Below are 23,320 nucleotides of genomic sequence, written 5' to 3'. Positions count from 1 at the left end.
ATCCAAAACGACACCCTATTTCCTATATAGTGCACTACTTTTGACCATTATTTCCTATATAGTGCACTACTTTTGACCATTATTTCCTACATAGTGCACTACTTTTGACCATTATTTCCTACATAGTGCACTACTTTTGACCATTATTTCCTACATAGTGCACTACTTTTGACCATTATTTCCTACATAGTGCACTACTTTTGACCATTATTTCCTACATAGTGCACTACTTTTGACCATTATTTCCTACATAGTGCACTACTTTTGACCATTATTTCCTACATAGTGCACTACTTTTGACCATTATTCCCTATATAGTGCACTACTTTTGACCATTATTCCCTATATAGTGCACTACTTTTGACCATTATTTCCTATATAGTGCACTACTTTTGACCATTATTTCCTATATAGTGCACTACTTTTGACCATTATTTCCTATATAGTGCACTACTTTTGACCATTATTTCCTATATAGTGCACTACTTTTGACCAGGCCTGACACATCAGCAAAAGAAAATTAAATAAAAGGCTTTAAAATGTTATTTTTCTGCAAAAAGCAATGAAACACCTAATTAAAATACATTGTTCAAGACATCTAGTTGACAGAGGGATAAATGATAGTTGTAGCTCAGAGATCAGTCTTTAGTGGATTTATTAGTCTTTATTATGATTTACACTTCAAAAAACATCAGTAATAAAAATAAAAAATAAAGTAGAAAGAGATTTGGCAAAGTAGATAGCTATTGATAAGGCACAACTTTTACTTTCCTCTTTACCAATATACCATGTTGAGTGAGAGCCCTTTTCAGAACATAGACTCTTCGTACAGCCAAATTCGACACCATCTTTCAGTAGGTTGTGGCTTTTGTAAACGTCATTGGTAGTAGTGATATGGTGCCATTTACCAAAACAGTAGATGCAACATTTAATTTGAGATACAAAGTACATTGTTAAACAATGCTATAAACTCAACGATAACCCGGTATAAAAATAACAATATTAAATTGCACTGTGCAGTGTCTGTTGCTCTAATACAAGAATAGGAAGACACCGATAAGTAAGAACAATATAAAATGTTGCCTTGGAAAAACCCCTTAAAAATACATCCACATGTACATCCTATTCCCTATATAGTGCACTACTTTAGACCAGGGCCCTATTCCCTATATAGTGCACTACTTTAGACCAGGACCCTATTCCCTATATAGTGCACTACTTTTGAACAGAGCCCTATGTACAACTTCCCCACTAGAATGACCTTGGCGATCACCCTTATGGATGGTCCAATGCTAGTGACTGAGCACAGCAAGGAATCTCTTCCAAAAAAAACAAAAAACGGCATGCGTGCTTTAATGCTTTGATTATCCTCATCACTTAAAGTGCATGTTGAGTGTGTGGCCTGTCAGGAGAGGCCGTACAACGTGCACACGTCTGCAGAATTTGCGACCCTCCCTTGGGGGGGGGGGGGGGGCACTTGCATTAATGAGTGGACTGCAGTACGGAAGCTAGTTTCCAACCCCCCCCCCCCCCCCCCCACTCAACGTCTATTAGACCTGCCCTTTTCACACTACGGTGCTAACTCTGATGTTCTCCTTTCACACAGCACCAGGCATCTATGGCAGAGGATGTGGAACCAGGCCAGCGAAGTACAGCTCGGCTCAATATTGTGAAAAGTGTCTCAGAAAGCCAGCCAGGGTGCGAGTGTGCTCCGTCCATCCAGTCAGCCCCAGGGTCAGCAGCCGTCCGGCCAGCCACGAGGGCTGGTATTGGGGATGTCCTCTGGTTGTGAGGGGGTCTCCACATCCAGGACCAAACCACTGTGGTTGGATGTGTTGGAAGGTATGAGGGAGGCCCCAGACCCGACCCTGCAGGAGCAGCAGCAGAGCATGGTGAGGAGACGGGAGCGGATTGGCTGGGTGAACAGGACAAACATGATACAGTTTGCAGCTCCCTGGAAGGTATTCCCAATGCCCTAGAGAAACAGATTCAACCATTAATGGACGGACAGATATATGACTAAAGGATGAATGTAAAGATGAATGAAGGAAAGAGAGGTTTGGTGGATGGATAGACAGTTAGGTACTGATATTTGTTGCCAAAGGTTCTTATACTGCATACACAAGGGTTTCCATTAGGAAAATGTGGTGCTGAACATTTGACCTGCAACATTTTAAATTTACCGGACATTTTACAGGGTGCGTAACCTCATTAGAGTATCCACCACACTGTGCACTGAATGACAGACATAACATTTAATTCATATTAACAGAACACGCAAGTCGAGAACGCAACGAATTATGATGCTCACTTTGAACATGTTAGAATAACTGCCCACTAACTTTTCCTCAGCCAACAAGAAGAATAATGAACAGCAAAAAATAAAAAAAATAAAAATAAAAATCACCAGCCTATGTCAATCTACTATATTAGAAAAGTTTAGGCTACCTATTCTATTGATCAGCTTGTCGAGAAACAAATAGCCTATTCCCAAAACAGACTATGGGACAATTGTGGGAAGATAGATCACAAATTCTTACAACCAGTAGGCCAAATAAAACATTTAAAAAACGTTAAAAAAGCAGAGTCTGATGCAACAGATAACGGTTAGCTTAAAACGTTGTTAAACTATTATTTATTCACATTATAAGATAAGCAATACGCACAAGGCAGTAGGCAATGCGCGAATGTTCGTTCCATAACGCTATTCGCCGGAAAGCACCGCTGTCAAAAGGGTACATTGCAAATGCGAGTGGTTTCATGTGACAAAGATGAAAATATCCGTTAAAAATGTGGAAGAGATCTACTAAGCTACTTTAAAGCAAGGTAAGACGTGCCTCTTAATATGTATTAAAACAATTAAGTATATGTTTGACAAAAATGGCTAGCTAGTTAGCTAGTTAGCGGTGCTAGTTAGTTAGCGGTGGTGCGCGCTCATAGCCTTTCCTTTTATGGAGCGATGGGTAACGATGCTTCGTGGGTGACTGTTGTTGATGTGTGCAGAGGGTCCCTGGTTCGCGCGAGGGGACGGACTAAAGTTAAACTGTTACACATACGGCCTCCAGCTCATTGCAAAGTAGTGTCGCGCTGATGAAGCCTGCCTTCCGTTGTCGTTTGATGCCGCGTTCAAAACAACTGGGAACTCGGAAATCTCAGACTTCAGTGCGTTCAAGACAACTTTGAACTGGGGGGGGGGGGGGGCGTTCAAGACAACTTTGAACGGGGGGGTTAACCGAGCTCCGACTGGGAAAAGTTGTTTTCAATGGTCATCCAACTCGGAATTCCAACTCTGGGAAGTCAAGCCTCTTTCTAGAGGTCCAACTTTCGACCTGAAGATCACTGATGTCATGATTTGACCTCAACATTTTTTCGAGTTCGCAGTTGTCTTGAAAGCACCATAAGATGCTCTAGCAACAGCTCTTGCTCTGTCTAATATATTTTCCACTCAAAGGCCATGTATCTGTATGCTGTAAATAAGATCCATAACGAATATACTGCACAAACGTCAATTTAATTCCACTATATTTTGCTAAATGAACCTACAGACCGATAAGCATGACCAGTCTAATGTATTTCCATCAATGGAGAGGCTATAAAACATTATTTCACAATGCGATTGTTTCTTCTCCTGGACAATGGGCCGGTGCCATTTTTATTTATTGGCATTTCTAATCGGACAAAAGTCGGCTATTACCGGCTAACAGAAACCCTACTGCACACATGCTGCGGCAGGTTTTGAGAATCATTGGTGAGGATAGAACATGAGGCCTGGAGATGTGCCAATACAAAACTCACATGTAGAGTGACGAGCACAGGGTTCTGCCTGGCGGGGGAGTCCGCCAGCATCAGCAGAAAGCGCACGGTGCTCCAGATACGCAGGGCGATGAAGATGATGGGGATAAGGGTCAACTTCCTGTCGGCCATATTGGAAAGGGACTGGGACTGAGGACTGCAGGCCAGGATGGGCCGGTACTCAGACAGAGCCGCATGCTGGTCGACATAGAGACAAAACAGGAGTATTTATCAAGTGGCTAAATGTGCTTGAGACCCGCCATGGAAAAATGTTTGTGATAGTCTACACAGGAATTAGTAAAGCCACCTCAAGAACTCTGCAAAAATCAATGTAAAACCGCAGTGAAATCATGACTTTAAATTTGTCTAAAATATATTTTTTAAATTACATGCATTCCTCCTCAAATTTCACCCCGGTGACACTTATCAATAGTACTGGGGTATAGATTGTAACAGATCCTCACCGCTCTGTGGATGTGCTTCTTGATGAGGACATAGAGAACGGGGAGGGTGAGATAGGCCAGGAACTCCCATATCTTCCCAGTGAGCAGCATCCACAGGACATGGTCTGGAGCCTGGATACTCACCCAGCACCAGCCCACAGACACCTCCGATGCATCGTAGCCAATACGGCCCAGTGACAGAGCTGCTACTGTGATACCTAGAGGGATGCCCCAGCTGGTGGGAAGGGGAGAGATGGAGGAAGACAGGGGCAGAGGAGGAGGAAGCGACAGGGGAAGAGGAAGCGACAGGGGAAGAGGAGGCAGTGGTGGATGAGCAGAAATAATGAATTAATGAACATATCATTGTGAACCTCCTGACAAGCTTGCCAGCCACACACTTCCTCTAAAGTCTGGTGATCATTATGTGCAACTATGTCATGCTACCAAGGAAAGCTGCTTAGGCCTCGATATATAGCCTACATGTTGAAAGTGCAACCCCAAAATCTGCAACTCACTTCCTGAAAAGTCACACGAGTCACACATAGTGTAACATTTCAGCAGCCTGTATGTAAACTGAATTGCTTTTATTTCACTATATGAAACAGAACCACTCAGTGTGGATCAAGGCTAACATTTCAGCATGCTACCCCTTTAAATTTTGAGCCTTAAAACCGAAGATGAGATGTTGGCCGTGTTCGAGAGAATCAAATCCATGATGCATTGGGGGTAAATTACTGACTGATCTAAAAATAATAAGTGAGCAGTTATTTATGATGCAAGGTGATTTGTAGATCAGTCAGTAGGTAGACACCTGCGGTAATCTTCCACTCACTGAGGGAGAGCGTGACGCCCTGTGCGTGACGCCCTGCGCGTTCAGGTAATCTTCCACTCACTGAGGGAGAGCATGGCGCCCTGCATGTTCAGGTAATCTTCCACTCACTGAGGGAGAGCGTGACACCCTGTTCAGGTTATCTTCCACTCACTGAGGGAGAGCGTGACACCCTGTTCAGGTTATCTTCCACTCACTGAGGGAGAGCGTGACACCCTGCGCGTTCAGGTTATCTTCCACTCACTGAGGGCCAACATCTTCAATTCACTCTTAACATTTCATGACTCGTTATATAATTGAAGGATTTTTCTGGACTCATTCCTTTCAGGTACCCTATTCCATATATAGGACACTACTGTTGACCAGGGCATTATATACAGAGCATAAAAAATAAAAAAAGTGTTCAGACCCCTTGACATTTTCCACATTATTACGTAACAGCCTTATTCTAAAAAGGATTACAATCGTTTCCCCCCCTCATCAATCTACACACAAGACCCCATAAATGACAAAGCAAAAACAGGTTTAGAAATTTTAGCAAACGAATAAATACAAAAAGTACTGAAATATCTCCCCCCCCCCCCCCCCCCTGGAATGCATATGCTTGTAGAGTATATTATGTTTAAAAAATATTGAAAAATGTACAAAATCAAAAATAGTTCAATATTCATGTATAATTTTCTATATTTATAAATTAAACGTAGAATTTTTTTTATTTCAAAATACTACTCATATTAGAGAGGAAACGGTAAACCTTCATATGACACATTTTTGCTTTGTAGCACATACAGATGAAACATTACAGAGTCTTAAAGGAGGCATGGGTAAGGCCAACAGTTCATAAATACAGTGCATTCGGCCAGTACATCCTCGAGTCTTATTGGGTATGAGGCTACAAGCTTGGCACACCTGTATTTAGGGAGTTTCTCCCATTCTTCTCTGCAGATCCGCTCAAGCTCTGTCAGGTTAGAGGGGACCTGCACAGCTATTTTCAGGTCTTCAGAGATGTTCGATCGGGTTCAAGTCCGGGCCCCTCATGGACATTCATAGACTTGTCCCGAAGCCACTCCTGCGTTGTCTTGGCTGTGTGCTTTGGGTCGTTGTCCTGTTGGAAGGTGAACCTTCGCCCCAGTCTGAGGTCCTGAGCAGGTTTTCATCAAGGATCTCTCTGTACTTTGCTCCGTTCATCTTTCCCTCGATCGTGACTAGTCTTCCAGTTCCGGCCGTTGAAAAACATCCCCACAGCATGATGCTGCCACCACCATGCTTCACCGTAGGGATGGTGCCAGGTTTCCTTCAGACTTGACACTTGGCATTCAGGCCAAACTATTCAATCTTGTTTTCATCAGACCAGATAATCTTATTTCTCATGGTTTGAGAGTCCTTTAGGTGCCATTTGGCAAACTACAAGCGGGCTGTCATGTGGCTTTTACTGAGGAGTGGCTTCCGTCTGGCCACTCTACCATAAAGGTCTGATTGGTGGAGTGCTGCAGAGATAGGAGAACCTTCCAGAAGGACAACCATCTCCAGAGGAACATCGGGTTCTTGGTCACCTCCTTCTCCCCCAATTGCTCAGTTTGGCCGGGCGGCCTGCTCTAGGAAGAGTCTTGGTGGTTCCAAACTTCTTCCATTTAAGAATGGAGGCCACTGTGTTCTTGGGGAACTTCAATGCTGCAGACATTTTTTGGTACCCTTCCCCAGATCTGTGCCTCATCACAATCCTGTCTCGGATCTCTACGGACAATTCCATCGACCTCATGGCTTGGTGCTCTGACATGCACTGTCAACTGTGCCACAGTTGGCACAGTTGACAGTGCAATTTACCACAGGTGGACTCCAATTTTTTGTTATTTAAACCTTTATTTAACTAGGCAAGTCAGTTAAGAACAAATTCTAATTTACAATGACGACCTACCAAAAGACCTCCAGCGGGGACGGGGATAAAAATGTATATATATTCTAATTTATATATATTTAAATAAATAAATGACAAAACACACATCACGACGAGAGAAACCACAACATAAAGAGAGACCTAAAGACAACAACATAGCAAGGCAGCAACACAAAACATGGCACAAACATTATTGGGCACAGACAACAGCACAAAGGGCAAGAAGGTAGTAACAACACCAATCAAGTTGTAGAAACATCTCAAGGATGATCAATGGAAACAGGACGCACCTGAGCTCCATTTCAAGTCTCATAGCAAAAGGTCTGAATACTTTTTTAAATAAGGATTAAAAAAAATATATTAAAACTGTTTTTGCTTCGTCATTATGGGGTATTGTGTGTAGATGGATGAGGGGAAAATAACAATTGAATCCATTTTAGAATAAGGCTGTAACGTAACAATGTGTGAAAAAAGGGGTCTGATAACTTTCCGAATGCGCTGTAGGATTTGGGTCACAGCTGAAGGTACAGAAACCTCAATCAACTGTATTGCTACTCCCTTTTGAGCTGGTTTATATAAAAAAAAAGTGTACTGGGATCAAAACTTGGTTCAAATACTATTCAACATCTTACAAGTAATTTCAGCGTTTGCTCTGGTCTGTCTGGAGTGCAGGATGGGGGTTGCACTTTTGCAACTACTCTATTGCTTCCATTGCAGCAGGCAAGCTCAATCAAGGCCAGATAAAGTATTACAAATGATTTCAAATAGTACTGGAACCAAAGTCTGACTTGGCACCTATACAGTTGAAGTCGGAAGTTTACATACACTTAGGTTGGAGTCATTAAAACTTGTTTTTTCAACCACTCCACAAATTTCTTGATATCAAACTATAGTTTTGGCAAGTCGGTTAGGACATCTACTTTGTGCATGACACAATTAATTGTTCCAACAACTGTTTACAGACAGATTATTTCACTGTATCACAATTCCAGTGGGTCAGAAGTGTACATACAGTAAGTTGACTGTGCCTTTAAACGTCATCATGGCTTTAGAAGCTTCTGATAGGCTAATTGACATCATCATCATTTGAATCAATTGGAGGTGTACCTGTGGATGTATTTCAAGGTCAATCTTCAAACTCAGTGCCTCTGATTGACATCATGGGAAAATCAAAAGAAATCAGCCAAGACGTCAGAAAACAAATTGTAGACCTCCACAAGTCTGGTTAATCCTTGGGAGCAATTTCCAAACGCCTGAAGGTACCACGTTCATTTGTACAACCAATAGTACGCAAGTATAAACACCATGGGACCGCGCAGCCGTCAAACCGCTCAGGAAGGAGATGTGTTCTGTCTCCTAGAGATGAACGTACTGTGGTGCGAAAAGTGCAAATCAATCCCAGAACAACAGCAAAGGACCTTGTGAAGATGCTGGAGGAAAAAGGTACAAAAGTATCTATATCCACAGTAAAACGAGTCCTATATCGACATAACCTGAAAGGCCGCTCAGCAAGGAAGAAGCCACTGCTCCAAAACCACCATAAAAAAAGCCAGACTACGGTTTGCAACTGCACATGGGGACAAAGATTGTACTTTTTGGAGAAATGTCCTCTGGTCTGATGAAACAAAAATAGAACTGTTTGGCCATAATGACCATCGTTATGTTTGGAGGAAAAAGGGGGAGGCTTGCAAGCCGAAGAACACCATCCCAACCGTGAAGCATGGGGGTGGCAGCATCATGCTGTGGGGGTGCTTTGATGCAGGAGGGACTGGTGCACTTCACAAAATAGATGGAAAATTATATGGATATATTGAAGCAACATCTCAAGACATCAGTCAGGAAGTTAAAGCTTGGTCGCAAATGTGTCTTCCAAATGGACAATGACCTCAAGCATACTTACAAAGTTGTGGCAAAATGGCTTAAGGACAACAAAGTCAAGGTATTGGAGTGGCCATCACAAAGCCCTGACATCAATCCCATAGAAAATGTGTGGGCAGAACTGAAAAAGCATGTGCGAGCAAGGAGGCTTACAAACCTGACTCAGTTACACCAGCTCTGTCAGGAGGAATGGGCCAAAATACACCCAACGTATTGTGGGAAGCTTGTGGAAGGTTATCCGAACCGTTTGACCCAAGTTAAACAATTTAAAAAGGCAATGCTACCAAATATTAATTGAGTGTATGTAAACTTCTGACCCACTGGGAATGTGATGAAAGTAATAAAATCTTAAATAAATCCATCTCTACTATTATTCTGACATTTCACATTCTTAAAATAAAGTGGTGATCCTAACTGACCTAAGACAAGGAATTTTTACTCTGATTAAAATGTCAGGAATTGTGAAAAACTGAGTTTAAATGTATTTGGCTAAGGTGTATATAAACTTCTGACTTCAACTGTACGTTTGTTATTTGTTATGGGAATTTTATGAATAATGACTAAAGGATTTATACATTTAACGTAGAATTATAACTAACAGAATTATATTCTGTCTGATGAAGAATGTTTGTCCATAAGAAAGAGGGACTGTTGGCAGGCAAGGAACTGTGGCAGACAGCTGGTGACCACTGTGGAACTGATAACAGGGATGGAAGTCTCCCCACCCAGGGAGGGGAGAAACCTTGGGCTGGTAGTAGATTGTATAACAGGTGGCGGACAATGTACGTGAAGAAGACTTGTGAACTATGTTGCCATTGTATCTGAGAGGAGGAGGGACGTTTATGACGAAATGTGAGGTATATAAACCAATGTACCGGAAATGATAAACAGAGCTCTCGAGAATAAACGCTATTGATTAATTTGGTGGCCGGTCTCTGTCCATTTTATGCAAATAAGAACCTTACAAATTATTAGAAACGGACAGAGTGTTTTAATTGAATTGGTTAACGAACACATTGGAATGAAATTCCTCTAACATTATTATTCATGTACTATGAATGGCCTTGTTGTGTGAGGTTCAATAGAAAAGGGATCACTGAAGAATTCATTATAGAACACAACACACATTGTGACAAGGCATGTCCATTGCCTGGGCTCTGGGGTGGAGAAAGGGTTTTGATGTTATATACAAAAATAAATTATAAACTGGATGGGTCGAGCGCTGACAGCCGTGGTATATCAGACCGTATATGACAGGTATGACAAAATATATATTTTTTACTGCTCTAATTATATTGGTAACCAGTTTATAATAGCAATAAGGCACCTAAGGGGGGTTTGTGGTATATGGCCAATATACACAGGTATTCCGCATTGCGTCGTGCATAAGAACAGCCCTTAGCAGAGGTATATTGGCCATAGACCACACCTCCTCAGGTCTTATTGCTTAAATAGCAACTCAGTGAAGAATTGTCCGAAAGGCAGACTATCCTTTCTGTATTGGTTATCAATAAGAAACCTACCACGTGTTTCTGTGGTGTCTATTCAACTCTTATTTCAGTGGACTGGGTGTAAGGTGTACTGCAAAACATGCTCTAATGTGTCATTGAGTATTAATTGACCATTAATTGGGTGTTAATTGGATGTTTATTTAGCCTAATTGAGTAAACAGGAGACAATAGGCGTGCAGGTGCTTCAGGTGTAGCCCCGAAGATGCTCAAAGTCTAATTTTCATAAGGTTTGAAACAGTATCAATAGTTTACACTATAGTACAATGTATAATACCTCTACCATATGTACAATACCAGGTGACCTTATTTATATGCCGCGTTCACATGCTAGTCCGAACTAGAAAACTCGGAAATGTCTTGACTTGTTGATTCCTTGAACGCAGCACGTGCATAACTACAACCAGTTAGAAGGTTGGAAACGTCAGTTTCATAGTTGCGACTCGCATGTGAACGCGGAATTAATACCAAGTTACATGGTGAAATAGCCTAACGTCAGAAGTGCTGAAATGCCCAGGTATGGGAAGGTAATATATTCCTCATGAATATTCATAAACGCGTCATTACTAGAGTAGAGAAACAACATAGCTGGATCAGGTGACTCTTGGCCTTGATATTTCACAGACCCTATCCCAAACTTAAATCTAAATCAATCAAAACAATTCACAGTTTATACACAACTGTTATTATTACGATATGAAAATGAATCAAGCGCAAGTACCCACCTGATAACGTGAAAACATAACACGAAGCTGTCAGCTTGTCTTTGATTCGACTTGACGATTAAAATGTACAGATATATAGCGATAGCGACAGTCCAGAAAAACGAACTTGTGTTGGCGAAAGTAGATATCGCTCCTTGAACGACGCAATCCACAGAGTTTGATTCAAAGACACTCCAAACTCCGTATGCGTACGAGCCCGCAGACAAAAAGTCAGCCACGGACAAGTAGACCAGAAGTTTTCTCGGCGTTGTCCTCAAATCTGGCCAAATGATGTACGTACAGATTATAAGTAAAGAGCCCAAAAAAGACAGGGCACACGAAATCAAAATAACTATCTGTTCTGAAATGTACACAACAGTCTGATTATCAACCGCCATGATATCCAAAACTACTGCGCGCTAGGTCAATCTACACTCACTAACAAGGCACCAATAGTTTTCCAGCATTCCAATATAAACTCGTTCCATCAACGAATAGGCCTAGTTGCTTGGGTGAACAAGTCACCGCGTCAAAGGATCCTGAAAACTGTAGTGTACCCAGGTAGTTGTAAAGTTCATGTGTGTGTCGTGAACAACATTAGCGTAAGCACACTCATGGAATCGGTGGTTTGCCTTCAAAATAAAAGTCCCCCATCGAAACATGCAAACGGATCCAAATGTGGAATCATGACACAATTGAACTAGATCGGCTATTCCCAAACTGAGATAAGCGTACCCCCAGGTGTACGCGCAACGCCGTCGGGGGTAAGCCAAATAAAAATGTGATACACATTTTCAAACAATTAATTTAGATTTTCCAACGGGGCTATACATTTGGGTGATGAAAAGGCCAACAAAAACTAGACGGACAATGCCTTCATCAAACAACACTGTTTCACGATGCGTCAGTGACATGGCAGGAGATGTTTTGAAACAATTACTGCTTCGCATACAAGCCAGTGAATTCTATGTGTTACAGCTGGATGAGTCAACAGACGTGGCAGGCCTGGCACAGCTCCTGGTATATGTCCGTTACGTTTATGGGGGGTCAATTAAGACATCCTCTTCTGGAAACAGAACAATAGGAGAGGATATTTTTAAAGTACTGGACAGCTTTGTGACATCAAATGGACTTTGGTGGTCAAGATGTGTTGGTATCTGTACTGATGGCGCAAAAGCTATGATACGGAGACATAGTGGAGTGGTAACTATGGAAGCAAGCAGTTGCTTCCAACGCCACTTGGGTACACTGCAGCATCCACCGAGAGGCTCTTGCTGCCAAGGGAATGCCTAACAGCTTGAAAGAGTTTTTGGACACTACAGTGAAAATGGTTATCTTTGTTAAAGCAAGGCCCCTGAACTCTCGTGTATTTTCTGCATTACGCAATGATATGGGCAGCGACCATGTAACACTTTTACAACATACAGAAGTGCGCTGGTTATAAAGGGGCAAAGTATTGACACATTAACGCTTAACGTTTTAACGTTAAGCTTAACGTTTTCTTTACTGACCATAATTTTCACTTGTCTGACCGCTTGCATGATGATGAGTTTCTCACATGACTGGCCTATCTGGGTGATGTTTTTTCTCACCTGAATCTAGGATTACAAGGACTCTCCGCAACTATATTCAATGTGCAGGACAAAATTGAGGCTATGATTAAGAAGTTGGAGCTCTTCTCTGTCTGCATAAACAAGGACAACACACAGGTCTTTCCATCATTGTATGATTTTTTTGTGTGCAAATGAACTCAAGCTTATAGACAATGTCAAATGTGATATAGCGAAGCACCTGAGTGAGTTGGGTGAGCAATTACGCAGGTACTTTCCCGAAACAGACCGACACAAACAACTGGATTCGTTATCCCTTTCATGCCCTGCCTCCAGTCCACTTACCCATATCTGAACAAGAGAGACTCATCAAAATTGCAACAAGCGGTTCTGTGAAAATTGAGTTTAATCAGAAGCCACAGGCATATTTCTGGATTGGGCTGCGCTCAGAGTACCCCGCCTTGGCAAATCGCGCTGTTAAGACACTGATGCCCCTTTGCAACCACGTACCTATGTGAGAATGGATTCTCGGCACTCACTAGCATTAAAACTAAATACAGGCACAGACTGTGCGTGGAAAATGATTTAAGACTGAGACTCTCTCCCATACAACCCAACATTGCAGAGTGATGTGCATCCTTTCAAGAAATCCCTTCTCATTCTCATTAACCTGTGGTGAGTTATTCACAATGATGAACAAATAAGGTTTTTAGTGAGTATGCATAGATATGCATAGATAATAACAGAGAGTAGCAGCAGCTGATTACCTGTTCAGGAGTCTTATGGCTTGAGGGTAGAAGTTATTTAGGAGGCTTTTGTACCTAGACTTGGCGCTCCGGTACCGCTTGCCGTGCGGCAGCAGAGAAAACAGTCTATGACTAGGGTGGCTGGAGTCTTTGACAATTTCTAGGGCCTTTCTCTGACACCGCCTGGTATAGAGGTCCTGGATGGCAGGAAGCTTGGCCCCTGTGATGTACTGGGCCGTACGCACTACCCTCTGTAGTGCCTTGTGGTCGGAGGCCGAGCAGTTGCCATACCAGGCAGTGATGCAACCCGTCAGGATGCTCCCGATGGTGCGGCTGTAAAACCTTTTGAGGATCTGAGGACCCATGCCAAATCTTTTCAGTCTCCTGAGGGGGAATAGGTTTTGTCGTGCACACTTCACGACTGTCTTGGTGTGCTTGGACCCTGTTGGTGATGTGGACGCCAAGGAACTTGAAGCTCTCAACCTGCTCCACTACAGCCCCGTCGATGAGAATTGGGGCGTGCTCGGCCCTCTTTTTCCTATAGTCCACAATCATCTCCTTTGTCTTGGTCATGTTGAGGGAGAGGTTGTTGTCCTGGCACCACACTGCCAGGTCTCTGACCTCCTCCCTATAGGCTGTCTCATCGTTGTTGGTGATCAGGCCTACCACTGTTGTCGTCGGCAAACTTAATGATGGTGTCGGAGTTGTACCTGGTCGTGCAGTCATGAGTGAACAGGGAGTACAGGAGGGGGCTGAGCATGCACCCCTGAGGGGCCCCCCGTGTTGAGAATCAGCGTGGCGGATGTGTTGTTACCTACCCTTACCACCTGGGGGCGGCCCGTCAAGAAGTCCAGGATCCAGTTGCAGAGGGAGGTGTTTAGTCCCAGGGTCCTTAGCTTAGTGATGAGCTTTGAGGGCACTATGGTGTTGAACGCTGAGCTGTAGTCAATGAATAGCATTCTCACATTGGTGCTCCTTTTGTCCAGGTGTGAAAGGGCAGTGTGGAGTGCAATAGCGATTGCATCATCTGTGGATTTGTTGGTGCGTTATGCAAATTGTAGTGGGTTTAGGGTTTCTGGGATAATGGTGTTGATGTGAGCCATGACCAGCCTTTCAAATGTTGCCTGTAATCCATGGCTTCTGGTTGGGGTATGTACGTACAGTCACTGTGGGGACGACATCATCAATGCACCTATTGATAAAGCCAGTGACTGATGTGGTGTACTCCTCAATGCCATCGGAAGAATCACGGAACATATTCCAGTCTGTGCTAGCAAACCGGTCCTGTAGTTTAGCATCTGCTTCATCTGACCACTTTTTTATAGACTGAGTCACTAGTGCTTCCTGCTTTAATTTTTGCTTGTAAGCAGGAATCAGGAGGATAGAATTATGGTCAGATTTGCCAAATGGAGGGCGAGGGAGAGCTTTGTACATGTCTCTGTGTGTGGAGTAAAGGTGGTCTAGAATTTTTTTCCCTCTGGTTGCACATTTAACATGCTGATCGAAATTAGGTAAAACTGATTTGAGTTTCCCTACATTAAAGTCCTCGGGCCCACTAGGAGCGCCACTGAAAACATTCTAGGTAGATAGTGTGGTCTACAGCTTATCATGAGATACTCCACCTCAGGCGAGCAAAACGTTGAGACTTCTTTAGATATCGTGCACCAGCTGTTGTTCACATATATGCATAGGCCCCCACCCCGTGTCTCATCAGAGGCTGCTGTTCTGTCCTAAATAAAGAGACAAATTATTAATTATTATTTGTGTCCTGATCCTATAAGAGCTCTTTGTCACTTCCCACGAGCCTGGTTGTGACAAAAACTCACACTCATTCTTATGTTTAATAAATGTATCATGTAGTGTGTGTGTGACAGGCTTGCAATGATGTCAAAAAACAACATTTGAGAGTGCGCTGACCCTGGTCCTAGAGGAGGTATGCAGCTGAAGGTTGAATGTTTGAAGGGGTACGGGACTATAAAAAGTTTGGGAAATTCTAAACAAATTTGGAATGTTGTCGTGTGTTTCAATGGGTGGGGGGGGGACTTTTATTTTGAAAGCGAACCTTGGATGGCACTATTGCTGCTCATGCTAATGTTGGTTACACGCTGGTAGGAAACCCACACAAAAGTTTCTCTGCTGGACAAATTAACCCCTCATTGACTCTCCTTAAAACATTCACCCGGAAACCATTCAGTTGGGTAAACTGCGCTAGAGACTTCTAAAAAGAAGCAGTAAGGACTATGTTTGGCCCTACTGTTGCCCTTTAGTTTGAGTGTGCAATGGTGTAAAAATACTTTATAGTACTTCTTAAATTGTTTTTTGGGGGTATCTGTACTTTACTTTACTCTTTATATATTTTTTTACAACTTTTACCTTTACTTCACTACATTCCGAAAGAAAATCATGTACTTTTTACTCCTTACATTTTCCCTGACACCCAAAAGTACTCGTTACATTTTGAATGCTTAGTAAGACTGGAAAATGGTTCAATTCACACACTTCTCAAGAGAACATCCCTGGTCATCCCTACTGCCCCTGATATTGCGGACTCACTAAACATATATGCTTAGTTTGTAAAATGTCGGAGTGTTGGAGTGTGCCCCTGGCTATCAGTAAATTTAAAAAACAAGAAAATTGTACCTATTTTTATAAAATAGCTGTTCTTCCTGTGTTTTAAATGTTTTACTGCTATATCTATAGCTACAGTATTATCCTCATTGTTCTATACTTTTCAATATATTGATTTGAATTACACTACTGGTTCACAGTTTTTACAACACCTACTCATTCAAGGGTTTTTCTTTATTTAAAAAATAATAATTCTACATTGTAGAATAATAGTGAAGACATCAAAAACTATGAAAAAACACATATGGAATCATGTAGTAACCAAAAAAGTATTTGAGATTCTTCAAAGTAGCCACCCTTTGCCTTGATGACAGCTTTGCACACTCTTGGCATTCTCTCAACCAGCTTCACCTGGAATGCTTTTCCACAGTCTTGAAGGAGTTCCCACATATGCTGAGCACTTGTTGACTGCTTTTCCTTCACTCTGCGGTCCAACTCATCCCAAACCATCTCAATTAGGTTGAGGTCGGGTGACTGTGGAGGCCAGGTCATCTGATGCAGCACTCCATCACTCTCCTTCTTTGTCAAATAGCCCTTACACAGCCTGGAGGTGTGTTGGGTCATTGTTCTGTTGAAAAACAAATGATAGTCCCACTAAGCCCAAACCAGATGGGATGGTGTATCGCTGTAGAATGCTGTGGTAGCCATGCTGGTTAAGTGTGCCTTGAATTCTAAATAAATCACAGACAGTGTCACCAGCAAAGCACCCCCATACCATAACACCTCCTCCGCCATGCTTTGCGGTGGAAAATACACATGCTGAGATCATCCGTTCACCTACACCGCATCTCACAAAGACACGGAGGTTGGAACCAAAAATTTAGCAGTCAACAAGTGCTCAGCATATGTGGGAACTCCTTCAAGACTGTGGAAAAGCATTCCAGGTGAAGCTGGTTGAGAGAATGCCAAGAGTGTGCAAAGCTGTCATCAAGGCAAAGGTTGGCTATTTGAAGAATCTCAATTATAAAATATATTTTGATTTGTTTAACACTTTTTTGGTTACTACATGATTCCATATGTGTTATTTCATAGTTTTGCTGTCTTATTCTACAATGTAGAAAATAATAGAAATAAAGAAAAACCCTTGAATGAGTAGGTGTTCTAAAACTTTTGACCGGTAGTGAATGTTAGCAGATTACATATCTAATGTCAACTTCCCTGTTTATATTCCCATGTTTGTATAATGTGGATATGCAATTTGCTTTATGATAACTGGACAAAGCAAATGGATCTGACAGTCAAACAAACTCAAGTAGCCAATATATATATTTTTTTACCTTTATTTAACTAGGCAAGTCCGTTAAGAACAAATTTTTACCTACAATGACGGCCTACCGGGGAACAGTGGGGTTAAACTGCCTTGTTCAGGGGCAGAACGACAGATTTTTACCTTGTCAGCTCGGGGGATTCAATCCAGCAACCTTTCGGTTACTGGCCCGACACGCTAACCACTAGACTACCTGTCACCCATACAATGTTCCTCTTGACTCAAGATCGTCTTCAAGACTGGGTCTGTGCTCAGATGGGACAGGTATTTTAAAAATTAAAATGCAGATCAAACAGGAAATGACGAATGACGAAGACAAGGTATAGACATGACTATATTGACAGTTATTTTTCAATATTTTCTGTTTATTTTCAATAACCCAGAGCAAGTGATTGCAAAAAGCATTGCAAATATTTTAAGAGATACAAACTGGTAATAACTATAATAATTTAATTATACATCAACACATTATCGGTATGTCCAATTTGGCTCCACTTAACATTTGAGACACAAGATGGCGCTAGAGGATTTCATTGATTTTAAAACAGAATACCACGCACTCAGGTTATACACACAATGTCACCATATCCCAAAAGCATCATCAGTCTATCGTCCGACATGAGTCCAGTGGTAATAATCATACTAAAAATAGTGCGCTTCTCTTCCTCATTCCTTCTGTCGCTCTGGGGGAATGACATCTGAGAGCCAGGGGCCAATGGCCTACTTGCTGGTTCCAGGGGGCCAATGGCCTACTTGCTGATTCCATGGGGCCAATGGCCTACTTGCTGGTTCCAGTAGGCCAATGGCCTACTTGCTGATTCCAGGGGGCCAATGGCCTACTTGCTGATTCCAGGGGGCCAATGGCCTACTTGCTGATTCCAGGGGGCCAATGGCCTACTTGCTGATTCCAGGGGCCAATGGCCTACTTGCTGATTCCAGGGGGCCAATAGCCTACTAGCTGATTCCAGGGGCCAATGGCCTATTTGCTGATTCCAGGGGCCTGGGCTCGTAGTGGGAAGAGTTTCTGCGGCAGTATACTTGCTGATTGCTTCGTTCTCTCCCTCACAACAACCAGCTAAGACACTGCCAGAGAAACACTCCCAGCAGCCACATCCATCCAGCAGATCCTGAGTTACTGGCCTCTTCATCATCACTGGTTGGTACAGTTTCTCCCTGCTATGTTTCCAACAGGGAATCTAACACACACACACACACACACACACACACACACACACACACACACACACACACACACACACACACACACACACACACACACACACACACACACACACACACACACACACACACAGGGGTCACTATCAGGTCCGACCTGGTGATGTTGTCAGCGAATGGTCAATAGGTTTCCGCCTCGAGGGTGAATAGTGCTGTAGTCCTCCTGTGACTTTCGTTCTGAAAGAGATCAGATGCATACGGTAAAGGTCATGTTAGGTCACAATCTGAATGGTAGTCGATTAATAGGTAAAGGTCATTAAGAGGTTAACCTTTTCTGCCTCTCCATCAGTCTCTGTCAGGCTGTATTCAACACAGAAATGAGCCTTTTGTGGGAAGATTAATTTGAATGTAACACAGATACAAACTGAGAGCAAGGGGCTATGCCAGGACAATGAGTTATGTAGGGACAAATCTGATGCATTGGGGAGAACCATTTCTGACTGGTATTCTGGCCACACGTAGAGGAGAGGAAAAGCACAGAATCACTGTACACTGTGAGTGTACACAACATGAACCAAAAACACCTCCTCAACTAAAAATAGCCTTGCCGTGATTTATACTCTTGCAACAAAAAGATTAGTTTTGATTCAGACCTTGTTTTTTTGCGCTTGTGTGTGTGACGTCTGTGTGTGTGTGTGTGTGTGTGTGTGTGTGTGTGTGTGTGTGTGTGTGTGTGTGTGTGTGTGTGTGTGTGTGTGTGTGTGTGTGTGTGTGTGTGTGTGTGTGTGTGTGTGTGTGTGTGCGCGCGCGCGTGCTATCAGTCTGCCTCCCTCACTGCAGAGTTATTTTGAGCAGGCGGGCAGAGAGTCCATTCCTTACAGTACAATACACTCCTCAGCCTCTTACTGGCATAGGTTCTGCTGACAGGACAGTAGTGCTATGGGGGAGCCTTCTAGTAGCTTGTGAGTGAGAGGGGAGAGAGATATATAGGACCCGTAAAGGATGGGAGAGTACTGCCAAGAGCATAAAGGAAGGGAGACATAGAGGACCAGTAAAGGGTGGGAGGGTACTGCCAAGAGCATAAAGGAAGGGAGACATAGAGGACCAGTAAAGGGTGGGAGGGTACTGCCAAGAGCATAAAGGAAGGGAGACATAGGGCCAGTAAAGGATGGGAGGGTGGGAGGGTACTGCCAAGAGGATAAAGGAAGGGAGACATAGGACCAGTAAAGGATGGGAGAGTACTGCCAAGAGCATAAAGGAAGGGAGACATAGGACCAGTAAAGGGTGGGAGGGTACTGCCAAGAGCATAAAGGAAGGGAGACAGAGGACCAGTAAAGGATGGGAGAGTACTGCCAAGAGCATAAAGGAAGGGAGACATAGGACCAGTAAAGGATGGGAGAGTACTGCCAAGAGCATAAAGGAAGGGAGACATAAGGACCAGTAAAGGGTGGGAGGGTACTGCCAAGAGGATAAAGGAAGGGAGACAGAGGACCAGTAAAGGGTGGGAGGGTACTGCCAAGAGCATAAAGGAAGGGAGATCAACACTCCACTCAAACACACTTAATAGCTGTAGTATTCTTGCTGCTCACTGGGATGACTCTCTTAACTAAGAATTTAAAATATATATTGGATCGCTGAAGGGGTGCTTCGTCCTTGGAATATTAAACTAGAACGATGAAAGGGGGGGGAAATTATTATTAATTAGTGTTAAGCACTAGCTGCCAGAGTATGTGACCACATCATCCTATGAAGAAGCATTCAAGCATAGTTGAAGGGTGGAGGGCTCTGACTACATCACTGTTTAAATCCACAGCTATGAGTGTGACACAGAGTTAGCATTACAGTTTAGCCATGTGGTCATGTGCCTCTGGAATGAAACAAAGGAACCCATTTTGGCGTTGTTGGAGTTGTTGTTTACTTGTTGTTTACTTGTTTAGTTGTTGTTTACTTGTGTTTTATAGCATGTGCTGAGTGTTAACCTTAGGCAGGGGATGCTGTCATTTTTTTGGGGGGGAAAGTAGCAAGGGAAAGACACAATATTTTGACTAAGGAACACACACACACACACACACACACACACACACACACACACACACACACACACACACACACACACACACACACACACACACACACACACACACACACACACACACACACCTCGTGACCTGCTTTTTGCTGCAGTTGCTAAATGAATGCAGTTGGCTGTGTGTATATGTGTGTGAGCCAGACGCTTGCTGCCGTGGCGACGGTAACCACATGACAACAAGAATTCCTTCCTGCTTTAGTCTTGATGTAACACTTTACTAATACAGGATAGCAGAAGAGAACTCTGGTTTGGGGAAACAACCACCTCCCAACTGGCTGGCTGGCTGGCTGACTGGCTGACTGGCTGGCTGACTGGCTGACTGGCTGGCTGACTGGCTGACTGGCTGGCTGACTGGCTGGCTGGCTGGCTGGCTGACTGGCTGGCTGACTGGCTGACTGGCTGGCTGGCTGACTGGCTGACTGGCTGGCTGGCTGGCTAACTGGCTGACTGGCTGGCTGGCTGGCTAACTGAGACACAGTAACTAACACACACCATGAGCCTACCATCAGCCCCCTGTGTCTGACACAGCTTCTATAGACTTAGGTTAGATTCAGATGAGGTTATGTAGATGTAGGTTTTACAGTTACCTGTATAGGGTAGTTAGGACTGTTATCTGTAGAGGGTAGTTAGGACTGTTATCTGTATAGGGTAGTTAGGACTGTTATCTGTAGAGGGTAGTTAGGACTGTTATCTGTAGAGGGTAGTTAGGACTGTTATCTGTAGAGGGTAGTTAGGACTGTTATCTGTAGAGGGTAGTTAGGACTGTTATCTGTAGAGGGTAGTTAGGACTGTTATCTGTATAGGGTAGTTAGGACTGTTATCTGTCGAGGGTAGTTAGGACTGTTATCTTACCTGTCGAGGGTAGTTAGGACTGTTATCTGTATAGGGTAGTTAGGACTGTTATCTGTAGAGGGTAGTTAGGACTGTTAACTGTCGAGGGTAGTTAGGACTGTTATCTGTAGAGGGTAGTTAGGCCTGTTATCTTATCTGTATAGGGTAGTTAGGACTGTTATCTGTAGAGGGTAGTTAGGACTGTTATCTGTAGAGGGTAGTTAGGACTGTTATCTGTAGAGGGTAGTTAGGACTGTTATCTGTAGAGGGTAGTTAGGCGTGTTATCTGTAGAGGGTAGTTAGGACTGTTATCTGTAGAGGGTAGTTAGGCGTGTTATCTGTAGAGGGTAGTTAGGACTGTTATCTGTATAGGGTAGTTATGAGTGTTATCTGTAGAGGGTAGTTATGAGTGTTATCTGTAGAGGGTAGTTAGGGCTGTTATCTGTAGAGGGTAGTTATGAGTGTTATCTGTATAGGGTAGTTAAGACTGTTATATTACCTGTCGAGGGTAGTTAGGAGTGTTATCTGTATAGGGTAGTTAGGACTGTTATCTGTAGAGGGTAGTTAGGACTGTTATCTGTAGAGGGTAGTTAGGACTGTTATCTGTAGAGGGTAGTTAGGACTGTTATCTGTATAGGGTAGTTAGGACTGTTATCTGTATAGGGTAGTTAGGACTGTTATCTGTAGAGGGTAGTTAGGACTGTTATCTGTATAGGGTAGTTAGGACTGTTATCTGTAGAGGGTAGTTAGGACTGTTATCTGTATAGGGTAGTTAGGACTGTTATCTGTATAGGGTAGTTAGGACTGTTATCTGTAGAGGGTAGTTAGGACTGTTATCTGTAGAGGGTAGTTAGGAATGTTATCTGTATAGGGTAGTTAGGACTGTTATCTGTAGAGGGTAGTTAGGACTGTTATCTGTATAGGGTAGTTAGGACTGTTATCTTACCTGTAGAGGGTAGTTAGGACTGTTATCTGTATAGGGTAGTTAGGACTGTTATCTGTAGAGGGTAGTTAGGACTGTTATCTGTAGAGGGTAGTTAGGACTGTTATCTGTAGAGGGTAGTTAGGACTGTTATCTGTAGAGGGTAGTTAGGACTGTTATCTGTATAGGGTAGTTAGGACTGTTATATTACCTGTATAGTGTAGTTATGACTGTTATCTTATCTGTATAGGGTAGTTAGGACTGTTATCTTATCTGTATAGGGTAGTTAGGACTGTTATCTGTATAGGGTAGTTAGGACTGTTATATTACCTGTATAGTGTAGTTAGGACTGTTATCTTATCTGTATAGGGTAGTTAGGACTGTTATCTTATCTGTATAGGGTAGTTATGACTGTTATCTTATCTGTATAGGGTAGTTAGGACTGTTATCTGTATAGGGTAGTTAGGACTGTTATCTGTAGAGGGTAGTTAGGACTGTTATCTGTAGAGGGTAGTTAGGACTGTTATCTGTAGAGGGTAGTTAGGACTGTTATCTGTAGAGGGTAGTTAGGACTGTTATCTGTATAGGGTAGTTAGGACTGTTATCTGTAGAGGGTAGTTAGGACTGTTATCTGTAGAGGGTAGTTAGGACTGTTATCTGTATAGGGTAGTTAGGACTGTTATATTACCTGTATAGTGTAGTTATGACTGTTATCTTATCTGTATAGGGTAGTTAGGACTGTTATCTTATCTGTATAGGGTAGTTAGGACTGTTATCTGTATAGGGTAGTTAGGACTGTTATATTACCTGTATAGTGTAGTTAGGACTGTTATCTTATCTGTATAGGGTAGTTAGGACTGTTATCTTATCTGTATAGGGTAGTTATGACTGTTATCTTATCTGTATAGGGTAGTTAGGACTGTTATCTTATCTGTAGAGGGTAGTTAGGACTGTTATATTATCTGTATAGGGTAGTTAGGACTGTTATATTATCTGTAGAGGGTAGTTAGGGCGGTTATCTTATCTGTATAGGGTAGTTAGGCCTGTTATCTGTATAGGGTAG

General features: G+C 42.8%; 1 protein-coding gene and 1 long non-coding RNA gene across 2 annotated transcripts in view; both read right to left on the bottom strand.

Annotated features, from left to right (window-relative positions):
- Positions 1-638: 638 nt before the first annotated feature.
- gpr157 (G protein-coupled receptor 157) lies at positions 639-11,656 on the bottom strand. Its single transcript, XM_071373168.1, has 4 exons — positions 11,070-11,656; positions 4,257-4,470; positions 3,796-3,990; positions 639-1,975 (listed from the first exon to the last, which is right to left on the bottom strand). Exons 1-4 carry the CDS (start codon positions 11,444-11,446, stop codon positions 1,736-1,738), a joined length of 1,026 nt encoding a protein of 341 aa, XP_071229269.1. The 5' UTR covers positions 11,447-11,656; the 3' UTR covers positions 639-1,735.
- A 5,930-nt stretch (positions 11,657-17,586) lies between these two features.
- LOC139557882 (uncharacterized) overlaps positions 17,587-23,320 on the bottom strand; it is a 12,539-nt gene continuing 6,805 nt past the window's right edge. The window contains exon 3 of the long non-coding RNA XR_011671485.1: positions 17,587-18,652. This is a non-coding gene — a long non-coding RNA (uncharacterized lncRNA). The remainder of the gene's footprint in view (positions 18,653-23,320) is intronic.

The sequence above is a fragment of the Salvelinus alpinus genome, chromosome 28, assembly GCF_045679555.1.
Source record: "Salvelinus alpinus chromosome 28, SLU_Salpinus.1, whole genome shotgun sequence".
NCBI lineage: Eukaryota > Metazoa > Chordata > Actinopteri > Salmoniformes > Salmonidae > Salvelinus > Salvelinus alpinus.
This window is presented reverse-complemented; position numbering and strand designations above follow the sequence as displayed.

What these genes read in the sequence shown, in the direction of transcription:
- gpr157 (XM_071373168.1), bottom strand. Translation starts at nt 11,446, where the DNA reads ATGGCGGTTGATAATCAGACTGTTGTGTACATTTCAGAACAGATAGTT. An exon ending in TTATGTTTTCACGTTATCAG is followed by an intron (nt 4,471 to 11,069) that starts GTGGGTACTTGC and finishes CCTTCCCACCAG; the next exon opens with CTGGGGCATCCCTCTAGGTA. An exon ending in CTGTGCTCGTCACTCTACAT is followed by an intron (nt 1,976 to 3,795) that starts GTGAGTTTTGTA and finishes CTGTTTCTCTAG; the next exon opens with GGCATTGGGAATACCTTCCA.